The 14,619-nt window shown below is 41.7% G+C and overlaps 1 protein-coding gene across 1 annotated transcript in view; it reads right to left on the reverse strand.

The window, feature by feature from the left end:
- Positions 1–14,619, reverse strand: part of LOC111227530 (voltage-dependent N-type calcium channel subunit alpha-1B-like) — a 180,934-nt gene that overhangs the window by 24,642 nt on the left and 141,673 nt on the right. The window contains exons 29-39 of the mRNA XM_022753065.1: positions 9,423–9,519; positions 7,336–7,496; positions 7,059–7,196; positions 5,658–5,859; positions 4,642–4,806; positions 3,476–3,586; positions 3,316–3,399; positions 2,755–2,760; positions 588–704; positions 296–361; positions 96–187 (exon numbers count right to left, since the gene is read on the reverse strand). Coding sequence (XP_022608786.1) covers positions 96–187; positions 296–361; positions 588–704; positions 2,755–2,760; positions 3,316–3,399; positions 3,476–3,586; positions 4,642–4,806; positions 5,658–5,859; positions 7,059–7,196; positions 7,336–7,496; positions 9,423–9,519 — 1,239 coding nt within the window. The remainder of the gene's footprint in view (positions 1–95; positions 188–295; positions 362–587; positions 705–2,754; positions 2,761–3,315; positions 3,400–3,475; positions 3,587–4,641; positions 4,807–5,657; positions 5,860–7,058; positions 7,197–7,335; positions 7,497–9,422; positions 9,520–14,619) is intronic.

The following is a 14,619-nucleotide window of genomic DNA, read 5'->3' on the forward strand; positions in this document are numbered from 1 at the left end:
ACACACACACACACACACACACACACACACACACACACACATATATATATATATATATATATATACACACAAATAAATAATAAGGTTTCTTGTACCTGAACAGCAGCATGAGAGCCTGGAGGAATGTGCGGAAGTTGTTGTGGTGATTGATAGCTGTGTCTTCATTCAGCTCGATGTTGCCAAACACCTACCGCACAGACCACAGACACAGTGAGGGGAATGGATTTTTTTTTCACATTTAGGCCACAACATTTTAATATTGAACCCCTGTGTTGAACATCATGGCATCACGCACCTGCATCCCAATGATGGCATAAATGAAGAACAGCATCGCAATCAGCAGGCAAACATAAGGCAGGGCCTAAAGGGAACAAGGGGAAACCAAAACACACTTAATTATTAATATGTACTCTGAATTATTCCAGGCAGGATGTTTGAGTTTGTGTGTGCAGGGAGATACTGTATGTGGCTGTGTGAGTTTGTGAAAGTAAGCGCCTCTGTGTGCACATGGATGTGGATGCTAATATAGTGTACATGCAGTGTGTGTGCGTGCACATCAGTGAGCGTGTGATAACGTGTGTGAGCACCTTGAAGGACTGGACGAAGGTCCACAGCAGGATGCGGATGGTGTAGCCCTGCCTCAGCAGCTTGATGAGGCGAGCTGCTCTGAACAGCCTTAAGAAGCTCAGGTTCAGCAGCCTGTCCTGTGAGACACAGATGGGACATCACACACCCTTATCACTCACTGATGACCACACCCTCGTTAGAGTTTAATTGCTTAAAGTCACTTTAGCTGGTTACAAATGATCCTTTAACAAGCTCTGAACAAAAACATACAAGGCCCAGCTATAAACACATTCAAGACGCATTAAAGATTTAATCACCAAACCCAAGCTGAACGTGGTCACATCAATAACAAAAAAAAATCAAAATGTTGATGTTTTAGTCTTTTATTTATGCTCAAATTTCATTTATTTATCGATGTTATTAATAAGTTATTGAATTAATTTCAAGTTTGTTTCAGCATTTGTAAATTCAGTGGTATATTTATACATCAGGACTGCGAGGCGTAAAGGAGGCATTCTCAACATACCAATGCTGAGTCTTTGTTCTAGATCAGGGCTGATCAACCACGTACTCTGAGAGGTTAAAGGTCAACATGTTTCCTGCAGCTGATAAAAATCTGGATCATATCTCGTGTGTGTGAATGTGATAAAGTACACTGCTGTTATACCCAAACTGATGCACATGTATCTGCAGCTAAAATGTCGGGGGGCATACGCAGTTTTTTTTTTATCTCACAACATATGCACATTGAATGACTTTCTGTCTGCAAATCTCTTCTGAATGCAATTTCAATATAAGCGCAAAATCCTCATTCCCCATTCTACGTAAAAATGTACTCTAATATAGACTACAGCTGAAGCTAATATAACATTCCAGCAATGTGAATTTGACAAATTAAGTTGGGCTTATTCAGAGTTCTGTGTGCTGTTACGCTCCCTCCACTGTAGGAAATATTGTCTAATTCTATATTAAAAAATGTGAAACTGTCCTTTAATCTGAAACAGTGTACACAGTGCATGATTATCACCCACTGGAACTGCGGTACACAGAAAGTAAACCTGCTGCTCCTCTAACCACACACACATTTGTACAGCTATCTTTGTGAGGACACTCTTTGACATAACGCAACCTCCCTAACCCATAACCTGAATCCTGAAACCAGGAATGTGTGTCAGAAAGTGAGGACTGGACAAAATGTCCTCACTCCAATGGTCTAAAAACGTGCAAAAGGGACTGTAAATACACAGTTCATGAATTGTGAAAGATGTGGTGACTGAATTAATTTTGTGTCAAACCAATTAAAACTGAGCTACAGTTTGACTGTAATGCATGACGGGGTAAAAGGGCCACATTGAGGGAAAAAAAATCAGAAATTTCGAGAATAAAGACATAATGTTACAAGAAAAAGTCACAATATAATGAGAATCAAGTGGTCATTTTAGGTTCTGTGCTGCTTTAGAGGGGAAACATCAGAAGCTTTAAAATGAGGAACGTGGAGCATCCTGTGAAGTTATACTGCAGCAGAGGTTTCACAAATATCATCATCATCATCATCATCATCATCATCATCATCATCATCATCATCATCATCATCATCATCATCACCATCATCATCATCATCATCATCATCATCATCATCATCATCATCATCATCAGCACCAGGACATTGAAGATTGTGAAGAAACGGAGTCTATTCTATTGTTAGACAGACAAACAGCAGCTGCCAGAAGCAGCTCAGGCTGCCACTGACTGTCCTTTCACCCGTTTGATTGGTTGATTGCAATATTCCTAAAAAATGTTTTTTTTTCTCAAAATTTACATTTTTAATTATTGTAATATTATGACTTTATTCTTATCATTTCAGATTTCTTTTTGTTCCTCAATGCGGCCCTAATACTCTGTCGTAGTCATGTGATGACATTCAGTTCAGACTTGTTCCATGTTGTATATGTTACAGAAATGTTACAGGACAGATTGTCATTGTGACTTCAGACATGAGACCAACACGTAGCATCAGATTTACTGTATGTAACAAGATGAAACGGACTAAAGTCAGGACACCAGTCAGCATCATTGTTTTTAATGCCTCTTTCATAAGCTCCACAGCTTTGTAGAAGTGCAATACTAAATAGCAGGAGTAACATTTTATAAGCTAAGAGCAGAGAACGGCAACAAAATGTCACTCACCGTAGTCTAGTGATGTTTGGAACCAGGGCATGGCAACACCAGTGACGACAATCAACAAGATGAAGAGAGAGAGAGACAAAGACAGAAAGACAGAGAGAGAGAGAGAGAGCGAGAGAGAGAGAGAGAGTGAGAGGGAGAGTGGCGAAGTAAGGACAGCAGAAGGGAAGAGGGAGAAATGAGAGAACAGGAACAGTCATATTGCACAACAGAATGTACACATATATACAGGTAAAGAAACTGTCAAACACAGAAAACACAGCAGAGTATTAAAGATCACTCTCTGAGGTCATCGTCATCCTCAGCTCCTGTATCAGTCCTCCATGATCAATCCTTCAATTAATAAAAGACTCGCAATCCCTCCCTCTCTCTCCGTCCAGAGCCATCAGGCTCCCTGGACCTCTGCCATGTGATTGTCTTTGCTGATATGGACAGTTAACTTGTTTGCTAAAAGCTTGCTGTACAGACTGTCCCTGACCCGGCCCATTACCATGACAACAGTGCTGTATGGATACAGTGCATTCAGCCTTGTCGAGGTGAGGAGTGAGGAGTGGGTGCTCTTACATTGATTTCAGTCACCAGGATGTCAGTGATGCTGCCCAACACTGTCACAAAGTCAAACACATTCCAGGCGTCCTTCAGGTAGTTCTGAGAAACAGCAGGAAATCATTAGTTGTTATCTATCATTCAGTACGTTGAGATTTGCTCCGTAACTGTTACTCACCAGTGGACCAAACGCAATGATCTTGAGGATGCACTCCAGAGAGAAGAGAGTGGTGAAGACGATGTTGAGGTTCTTCAGCATTACTTCATAGAAGTCTGGAGCTCCATGGAACTGAAAGACAGGGGTGAGTGGTGTTTTCCCTGCTGGCTTGTAGGTGTAACACTGCTAAAGGACCAGTTTGACATTTTGGGAAATGCACAGATACGTTTTTTACACCAAAATCATCAGGTATAAGCAGGTTTTTTAAACGCAGGTAAACCCGCTAATAAAAGTCGATTGACTCCTTTTCCACTGTCAGTCCAGTTTGTCTTTCTGATCGGACTGAGGACACACAACTGCAAGGAGTGATGTCATCACATGCTCTTACAGAGCACACACACAGACACAGTGTGGAGAGTGAAACTGGTAAAACAGATCCGTCACATCTCATCTCCTGGTTGTTGCTCCTGTAAAAGAGCCTCCGTGTGAGAAGCTTCGATTGGTGCTTGCATGTTTTTAAACTTATCTCAGGGCTGCAGCTCACTCTCAGAGGAAGGTGTAGCCGCTGTGTTTCTGGTTTAACAGCACCGTGCTGGACAGGTGACAGGTGTGTTTATAGTGTTTGTGCTCTGAAAGACGTTAGGGTAGAAAATGTGGTTCACATCAATGCCAATCAGAGACAAAAACCAGATTTTAGCAGGTCTTAGTGGGTTGTTTCGACCAGTGGAAAAGACACTTTACTCTCTTTCCTGCTGAGAATACAAGAGAAGATGCACTCTCAGTCACACTCTGTCTGTTAATATGATGCTACAGCAAACAGCTGGTTAGCCTACCTTGGCTTGGCCAACATCACCAGCCATAAAACCACACACTGTTTTTACAATTTGTGGTTTTGCACAGATTTAATAAATTACATATAACCTGCTGATTCTTTTTACCTTTGGAGAGACACAAAGTGGTTGTTTCCCTCTGTTTCTAGTCTTTATGCTATGCCAAGCTAAACAGCTGCTTGCTGTAGCTTCAGCTTTCAGTCTGAACATCTGGTTAGATCTCATGGAGAGAGGGAATATGTCTCATAATATCAAACTGTTCTTTTCCTGAGATGATAATTTCCAGGACTGACATTATAAAACATCTGACAAAGCTTGACCAACTACATCAAATCTGCAAAAGTCAAAAGTTATTACCTTCATCATGAGTACCACAGTGTTGAGAGCGATCATGATCATGATGGAGTATTCAAATGGAGCTGAGACCACAAACTTCCACATCCTGTACTGGAAGGACTGCGTGTTCTCTGGCATGTAGCGTGTCAAAGGTTTGGCATTAATTGCAAAGTCAATGCAAGCCCTCTGTAACAAAGAAAACACACCTCTGCTTCAGTGTCTTCACTGTTTGAAAGGAACTGCTCCCAAACCTCTGATACACTGCTGCCGATCATTCAAAATCGGCACTGATGTGAGCAGCTGGCATCCACAAGATACATGACTGATAAGCAGTTAGCCAAGATACATTTCGGTCCCAGGCACTAATTGTAGTTTAGAAACATTGAAAGTTTACAAGCCAGAAAAAGACTTAAACACCCCACACTGAACTGGTTTAACCAACACATACAGATTTCTTTAGTCCCAAAAGCCAAAAAGTCACATATTGAACTAACTGGTCAAATCCTGATTTTATAACTGTGACGTTGTCTGACAAAGTCACCAAACACACAAAAGAGATGTGATTTCAGCTGGATTTACTATAACATGATCAGAGAGAAAGTTAGAAGAGACAGACAGTCTTTTTTAAATTATTGTTGCAGGCTTTTGCCTTTGTGTTTAGTTATTCCTCTGCCTCCTTTAAATATAATGATACATGAAAACAAAGTAGAGTATTTGAAACAATGGAGGCGAGGCTCAGTGTATTGGAAGTGCTCCTCCTCTTCCCTGCAGTTCCCGAGCAGGCAGGAAACCAGAGCGGCTCAGCACTCCACTGACCAGTGGTGGAAATATCATCAGTCAGTCAATCAGTCAGTCAGTCAGTCAGCCAGTGACAATTGAGATTATAGGGCTGGCCCCACTGTTGCGGTCCAGCCAAAAATATGTATTCAGTGGCTAACATGAAAGGAGATACATGTGGGTGAAGAATAATTCAAACAGTTTGCTGTGACAGAAATGAGCTTCTCACTCTTCTGTGTGTTTGTGTGTCTCTGCTTTACCTCGTTCTTCTCCAAGCTGCACTCAGACAGGGCCTTGTCTCCCTGCTCCTGGAAGGTAATGATGATCAGAGCGACGAAGATATTGACAAAGAAGAAAGGGAAGACCACAAAGTAGACCACATAGAAGATGGACATTTCTATCCGGTAGCCTGGACTGGGACCCTGGTCTTCAAAGGTGGCATCCACAGAGTGCTTCAGTACACTGCAGGGAGAGTAAAGCACAACATGAAGTCTGAACTCAGTGCCACAGACAGAGCTACAATCTGACTTTGAGAAGAAGCTACAGTTTGGATTGTATAAACCATTGTTCAGCAACAGAATCATGAACAGAATTGCAATGACACCAGCAGGTCTTCAATAAGAAGGTCAAGTAACCATCCAGAGACCGTCTGATAACTGAAAGGTAAGAGTTCAGTGTGTTCCTCTCATGAAATGCTGCCAACACTGTTCTCTCCTTCAGCTCATTCTTTTTTCATGTGGCCCAAAAAAATACTGCTTCATGAAGCAACTATCTCCCGGCACTTTCTGCACACATCTGAAAAGCACGGAAACTGAACAAAACAGTTCCCTCCTTCCACTGTGTGCTGCCATCAACAGAATAGGTATCTGTATCTGTAGCCTAAAGATAGTGATACACAAGGCAATGTTTTGGTTATCTGATGAAAAACATAATGGGAAGGGTGATGTATCACTGCTCTTTCATTTTGCTTGGCACACTATTTGAGTGTGTGCCTGACTCATCACTGTCACACTGATGTTCACACCACAGCTTTCCTCCTGAACAGGGAATCTCCAGCAATTTAGTATCTTTTTTGAGAGACAGAGAAGGGTCCAAGTCATCTTTATTTTCTCTAGTGTGTCAAACACTGGATCCGACCCTGCCCATATATGATGTCTACGCTAAGTGAGATATGTTTTTTATGGCTACATCATTCCATCAAATGGAGATATTCCAGGTGTCCTATCCAAAATTCGAAACACATTTTCCAAAATTAAGCCTGATGTATTTTGAATCTGATCCTCTGATCCTGATCGCTGCGTGGGTCTACAGAGGTTAAAGTTCATTAATATGACATTTCAATTTGAGCTTGAAGCAAAATGACAGTAAACACCTGTCAGTTACATATAGAGGTACATTTAATATTTTTTTATGATTCCTCTCTGTACAGATTGTTAATGTTGTATGTTTGTTTAATATTTTACATTTGTCAGGCGGTCACACAGTTATGAATCATATTTAGATGAAGTTTTTGTTCATGTATTCTATTAATATTCTTGCATTTCCAATGACGAATTTTCCCACAGGAACCATTGAAGTTACATTTATGAATCCTGTTTTTTCACGTGTTAAATCCTTGACAGATAGGTACAGTACATGGGAGTCAAGTCAGCTGCACTTACGTTGGCCATCCCTCTCCAGTGGAGACAGTGAAGAGGGTCAAGAAGGCCCACAGCACATTGTCATAATGGAACTCATATTTTTTCCACTCTCTGGGCATGGCAGCTACCTCATCTTTGTCGTAGTCCAAGAACTGTCCTCTGGAAGACATGAAGGCACAAATAAAGCTGAGTGGGGACAGGCAGGTACAGGTACAGGGTCTGGTTTTGACCACACCAACTGTTACAGTTAGAAAGTTGTTAAAATAGGAAAAGAGGAAGTCAGGGGTTTTAGACCAACTTGCAGTCTTTCTCCAGGCCCTTGGACTCATCTGTGCAGTAGAAGAATTTTCCTTTGAAGAGCTGAACTGCGATGACGGCAAAGATGAACATGAAGAGCATGTAAACGATGAGGATGTTCAGCACGTTCTTCAGAGAGTTGACCACACAGTCAAACACTGCCTGAGGACACACAAACACAAACACACACGTCATGTGAGGGTGAAAAGGAAAATTATGTCTTTACATGGTTGAAAGCTGTTATCTATTGACTCTCCCAGGATGCTGCTTTCTTCTTTGCGAGGACCCTAGTTAAATTGTATTGTTTATTTCTCCTCCATTAAAATGAATTGCTTTTTTGAGCCTAAACATGTTTGAAAAATCATCAAACTTCGCACACGTCAGGCCTGGTGAAAACGTGCCTGTCATGGGTCTTGCAAATGTTTGGGGCAAAATGGCTCCATAGTGCCACCTACAAAATTTCAAAGAGGCCCTTGCATCCCCAGAGTTTTTCCTGCACGTACACAAATCGGTAGGCACATGTAACATACTGAGACATAAAGGCCTCTTGCACCGATAGCCTAAACCCAACAGAAAGTCAGCCATTTTGAATTTAATCTGCAATTTGGTGCTGTTTTTGCAATTTAAGGACATCATATTTTAATGAACCCCTCCTAATTCATCAGATCATCATCAAAAAATTGGTCATTCTCATCTTAAGACCTTTGCAATGTTAAATTTTGAAGCTTTTGAGTTTTCATTGAATGGCCGTCCTGTGACAGTGCGGCGAATTCTAATGATTCGCCATGAAACAGAAAGTTGCTGTAACTCCAGCACCCAATGGGAAAACAGGCCCAAACTTTATATGTTTGATAAGAGCTCTGGCCTGAGCACCATGTTGACCACTTGGTCAGAAAATACTTCTGACTTCACTGTGAAAAAATTGTAAATTTTCGTCAAACGGTGTGACTATGGTGGCATGGCAATTTTTTATGTTTCGCTATGAAAGAGGAAGTTTCTACAACTATGATATACTTTGTCCGATCCGCCTCAAACTTCAGGTGTTTGATGACAGTCCCACACTGAAGACATCTGTGTACTACTGAAAACAGGAAGTAAACCTTGAGTGACAATCACCATTTGATTTACATGATGTTTTCATGGTCTGGTTTACACTTTATATACATGAATGTTATGCATGTTAGCGGTGCCAAGGGGCCTCCTGGCAGCAGCCCCGAGGTTCACTCCGGCATTAACATGTAATTAATAATGCATGCAGCTAATAATTAATTCACTTGTATAAGATCAGTCTGCAACAACTCAAACACAGGTAAGACATGAAAAGTAAGATGACAACTAAGAGCAGAAAGGCTCTTCAAAGAGAAGGAGCTGAACAGTGTGAGATACTGATACACTATGTTCAACAAGATACCAGGTCTGTCAGGGGAAAAAAGTAATACCCTGTCATTAAAAAAAGCTTGCATCATATTCGTAACAGTCTAACATAAAACCAAACAACAGAACTTGAGAGCTATATTTTCTTTGCAGGGTGCAGGTGCTGCTACTGTCAGTTCTTCACAGCGAGACAGATAAACTTTCATCTGGTTGAAAAATCGGCTTGTTTTCAGAATTGTTTGTTTTCTTTTGTAACTACACAGATATGGGCGTTTTGCTGTTCAAACAAGCATGAATGTTGTGTGCTTGTTAACAGCTGATTGATATCTGCTGAGCTCATTTAAAGTGACGTTATAATGACTTTGTTGCTAGGCTTTATTGTTGTGCCTTATGGAACAGAGCAGCATTGACATGTCAACTAACACTGCTATATTATTAGATTTATGATCAAAAGGTAAGGCTGATGATTTTTTAATAGATCTCATTTGAAGACCCTGCATGGAGGTAGATTTGTTTCAATATTATTTGTGTGAACAGATTGACAATCTGTGTGTGAATGTGTGAATATAAAAGTTCCACAAATACAAAAGATAACAACCAAAAAGACAACCAAAAAAAATGCTTCTGTGGCAATTTCCTGCCTTAATCACAGTTGAGCACTGCTAACTTGTTAAATGGATCAAAATAAACCATAAAACAAGAAAGGAGCAGAACCTTGAGTTTTGGCAGACGTTTGATGGTCTTGAGAGGCCTGAGCACTCGGAGAACCCTCAGTGACTTGATAGTGCTGATGTCTTTGCCTTTGGTCCCCCTGCGGAAAGTAATCATTGTTAAACCACACACACAATTATTTACAAAAGACCTGTAGTAATCAAATCTTTTTTGAGTATTAATACTATTGATAAACAGAACACATAACAGAAAGTGTTTTTCAGACTTTAACATGATAGTTGTGATTTATTTTGACACTTGAACTTTGAAATGTGGCAGGATATGAATCGACTGTGTTTAGATCAGCTGGGTGAATGAGGCACACAACAATAGGCTTTCTGGATATCAACAAAAATCAATCATCAATGAGAAAAATAGGAAATCTGTTGGAGACATTTTTATGTAATTTATCCCGGTTCATGCATGATGCTTCTAATCCACAGTGCTCAGGGCATCAATACTACTGTTAGGTTTGGCAGATGTCTTAAAGGTTAACAGGGTGTATGGTCACACACCAGCCTCTATGGTAGAAGTCAAACTTCAACCAGTGTCCCTGAACATGATTGGCTGGGATAGAAATTGGGAGCAGCAGGAGGTGAATCATTACAACCAAGGCAACCTACGTTATCCTGTCACTTACATTTGTCACAGTTCATTGTTTTCAGGACCCAAATGCAGACACACACAAAGGCAGGTAGGTGTAGCCTTCATTAAATAAGTGGGCTGTACTTAAAAAGTTAAGGCTACAACTTTACGTACTTATATAATCACAAGGGGGCCAGGGGACAAGAAGCAAAAGAAGGTAACTGGGTAACTCTCAGGAAAGCAGCAGAAGGGCTTAACAAGTACAGAGCAGGGGACCTCAGGCAGATGGCCTAGGGACAAAACAGGGGTGAAGTGGGAGACTTCAGCCAGACAGCCCGAGGGTTGGACAGGCACTGAGCAGAGGACCTTGGCCAGACAGCCCAGAGGCCTGGCAAAATGGTAGGGACAAAGGTGAGTCCACTCTGGAGGTCAAGCAGGAGGATGCTGGTGAGAGCCGGACTGCTCTGGAGAATGACTTGGAGGGCAACAATGAAAGCGAAACACCTCTGCAGACCTGTGCTGTAGGTGGGGACCCCTCTGGAGGCCACAGAATGGAGCTCAGGAGCAAATGTTGGCCAAACCACTAACCGGAGACCAGGAGCAGGTGTTGGCCAGATTGCGGACTCGACAACAGGAGACTTGTTGTTGGCCAAGTAACAAACAGCTTTGGGAACTGATGAGATGTTGACTGAAATCCCTGACAATGGGACATGTGAGCTGGAGCGGTCAACTCAGGAAAAGACAAAACGTTGAATGGGACCCCCAACGCTGGAAGAGGGGAGGTGTCAGCTGGGTAATCCACTCAGGAACAGACTTGCAAAAAGACAAGACATCAAGAGCTTTTTAGGGGCTCCACCTCTTACATATGGTGATAGCCAGGTGTGTCCCCCAGAAAGGGGGGGCAGCACTAGGTTCTCTGGGTCAGGATCAAACAAGAACATGGTCAGCTCAGGAACAAGAGCAGACAGTGGACTAGCTGATTCAGGACTGGAAGGCTGCAGGCTCCAGAACTGAAACTCAAAGAGGCTGGAGTGTAGGCTGAAACGCTGGCTGAAGGCTAGCATGCTGGTGGCTAAGAACCTGACTAGCAGGCTCTGATGTAGGCTGGAAGCAAGCAGAGTGTGAGCTAGCTGACTTGGATACAGGCTGGGAAACAGGTTGAAGGCTCGTGGGCCAGGGGCTAGCTGACACAGGAACAGGCTGCAGGTTGGTAGACTCTGGAGTAGACAGGGAGACTGGCTGGGAATCAGGAGTGTTCAGAAAGTCCATAAGCCAGTCAGACAATGACCTCTTGAACCAAGTTTTTGAGACACTTCCCTACGTGCCAACCTAAGAGCCAGGATGTGGTTTATCTTAACATAAAGATTGGAAGCAGGTCGAAGCAGGTAGCTTAGCTCTCTCATAAGTGAAAAAAGCCTCAAAATCCAAACCATATACTACAAATATGTGTAGTAACAAAAACAAATAGTAAACACTCCACAACATAGGCAGCCTCACACAGGGACATGTGTCTCCTTCCAGCCTGGTTTACATGAACAGCTCAGTCTGAAATCTCTTTGAACATGCAGTCAATCCGTTCATTCCCAGAAATTCTTCTATTATCCTCCATTATTCTCCATGCAAATATGGTTATACTTAAGACTGTGCATGAAGGATCTTAATCTACAACATGTCTTGAGTCTGTATCTCAGGATTAAGATCTTAGTGAAACTAATTTACCACTTAGAGGGAAAAAAAACCTTTTTGCAAAAAACTGATTTAGCAGTGAAACACAAGAGAGCAGAGGCACATTTAGTAGATAAAATATCACAAATTTATCATGTCATTGTCTGAGGTGAGATGTTTGAATAAACCTCTGAGTTGCACTGTTTCATCTGTACGGTTTGTATTTCTTTTCTTTGTTTTTCTTATTTGAACGAGATGAGCAGAGTCTGCTACAAACTGATCAACTTACCACTGTGCATCAACTCTAATAGCTGTCTCCACTACGTTTCTGAGGTTGATTTTCTTTTGACTAACACTAAAGTTTTGGGAATGGGATCCCTTATGAGTACATGTGTTAATCTCTTAATAAATACGAAACCTTATAGTGTCTATTTTGAACTTTCACCGTTGATTATTTAGATGTGAATATACAGAAATACTCAAAATTCTAAAACCAGTATTCAAGGCCTAATTCCCTGAAAATTCAGATTTCTAAGTTGTTTAGCAAAAATCCTCATAAAACTAAATCCATGTTCTTTGGACCCTCTCAAAAACTTAAATACCTCTAAAATACATCTTAATAATCAGAGGTGAGGTTAATACCTGCAGTCAGGTCTTCTTGGATTTATATTTAAGGTGTTACACTAGATCCTTTCCTATTGTGGAAGCTGCATGGGACGAAGGTCATCAACAAAGACATTTGTAAACAGGTAAGTCCTATCAATACAAGACCCTTCTCCGTACACACTTACAATACTATGGAACAGGTTGATCTTCTTCTATCCACACCCAAAAAATGGAAACCTGCACTCCCCAACTACCATTTACAACATAGCTGCCTATGTGGGCTCCACCAGCAGCAATAAAAACTTTTGAGAGGTGGGAACCACATCTCTTAGAAAACCCTGTAGCCATAAATGAAGCACTCAAGAGCAGCCTCGAGTTTTAAGCTTGAAATGAACTAGTTCTTACGACATGGTGTCCAACTGCATCTAAAGGCAACAGTGTTTATAGTCGCTATAAATGTCCACACTCAGTGGCAGGGTAAAATTCCTGCTATCGTAGAGAGTACGAAGATGTGATGAATCATCCAGATGGGAATAAATATTGATGGGTGCACACTTAGCTTGAAGGCACTCATGATGTTGCAGTCATTTGTACATACGTAAAGTGATAGTGGTACCTGGTCAATCACTGTGTAAAGTGCTTGTTTGTTTTTGAAATTGACAGATGCAATTTTCAGTCTTATTCTTTAGGTCACTGCCTAAATATCTTGACTGTAGCTGAGGGATGGAATGCAGATTTCACCTTGAAGCTCAGCTCCTTCTTCATCCCAATAGTTCGGTACAACCTCTACATTATCCTTATTTGTAAACAAAACTCAGAGGTAACTGAACTCCTTTACCCAGGGCAGCAACTCAGTCCCAACCCAGTGCAAGCCACCGTTTCTGTCAGAGAACCAAGTCCTCACACTTGGAGGGGCTGATTCTCATCCTGACTGCTCCCCCCTCAGCTGGTCATGGTTTAATGAAGCCGAGGAGGGAACTGCTGATCCTGACTGATGATGTTGTTAAACAGTGGAAACTTAAAAGAACTCCTGAATCTTACTAACATGTCCTCAGTAGAGGAGGCAGAGTTGGAAGAGTCAGCGGAAGCCTTTTCTATATCACCGGCAGAGGTCCCTGAGATGGTTAAGAAGCTCTGCAGCAGTAAGCTGCTGTGTGTGGATGAGATTTGCCATGAGATGCTGAAGGCTCTGGCTGTCTTGTCTGACATGCCCTTCTGATGCCACATGGAGGTCGTGGACTGGCAGCCCAGCGTGGTGGTTCCTATTTTTGAATTATTGGGACATTACACTGTTCAGCCTCCCGGACAAAGCTCGTGCCAAGAGGCACTGATCAATTTGAAGACCTCAGATCCAGGAGGAGCAATGCAGGTTTTGTCCATAGGTGTATTGTGTACCAAGCACATTGTACTTGGCCTGAACTTCAATGAGCGAACTTCAAGTGTTAATTTTGCTGGAATAGTAATCCTGAGACACATGACTCGAGTGGCTACTCTTCAATGTCTCCTTCAAGAAATGTTCTGACATTACTTATAGTGTACAGTTCCAAATGTTTCCAAAGGCTCTCTAGAAGCCCTCAAAGAATCCTAGACTCCACTTTGAGCACCACCACAAATTAGCTGCAGTGTGACAAACAGCATGGTTTAACATAGTTTGTGACTTCCTCTGTGAGGTCACTTTACTCCACATGCAACAACTTCAACAACTCCATGCTGTGATGCAAATTAGTCCAGCATGAGTTTACAGTGACATAGGGCCAGAGTGTTATTAGGCCAAACACTAGGAGGGAGGGCTAAGGCAACAACCGCATGAGATATTCTAATAGCCTTCAAAGAACACCCCTCAACACCCAGATACAGTGAAGAAACAGGAGAGAAAAAGAGATTGGACTTGTTACAGGGGCTAAAATATGATGCTTAAGGGGATGTGAAGGTTCAAATGATAATGAGAACATCTGGTTCAGATGTGGCCTCATTATCTTCTCTTTATCATTTTCTGGAGAGAGAACAGAGAGCTTGGCCCTGAAAACAAAATCCCTCTTCAACTCTCTCAACACTGCTCTGTTTTTACTTCATTACACTCCAGAGTCTCTTTGCCTCTCTCTCTCTTCCTCTCTCTCGCTTTATCCTGCGAGTATGGATTGCAATACACAGTGAGCCATCTGTATTAAAGAATCATTTAAAGGACTGGTTCATGTATATCTTAATACATGAAAAAATCTTTATAAAAAATATATACAATGAAAATATTAAATTCCATATAGATGTTGAAAGAGTTATTTTTCCTCAGTCCACACTGGCTATGAAGCATTAGCATCATAAGGCAACTAAAGTAAGTGTACATTTT

Source organism: Seriola dumerili, unplaced genomic scaffold, assembly GCF_002260705.1.
Source record: "Seriola dumerili isolate Sdu_G_001 unplaced genomic scaffold, Sdu_1.0 BDQW01000017.1, whole genome shotgun sequence".
NCBI classification, from domain to species: domain Eukaryota; kingdom Metazoa; phylum Chordata; class Actinopteri; order Carangiformes; family Carangidae; genus Seriola; species Seriola dumerili.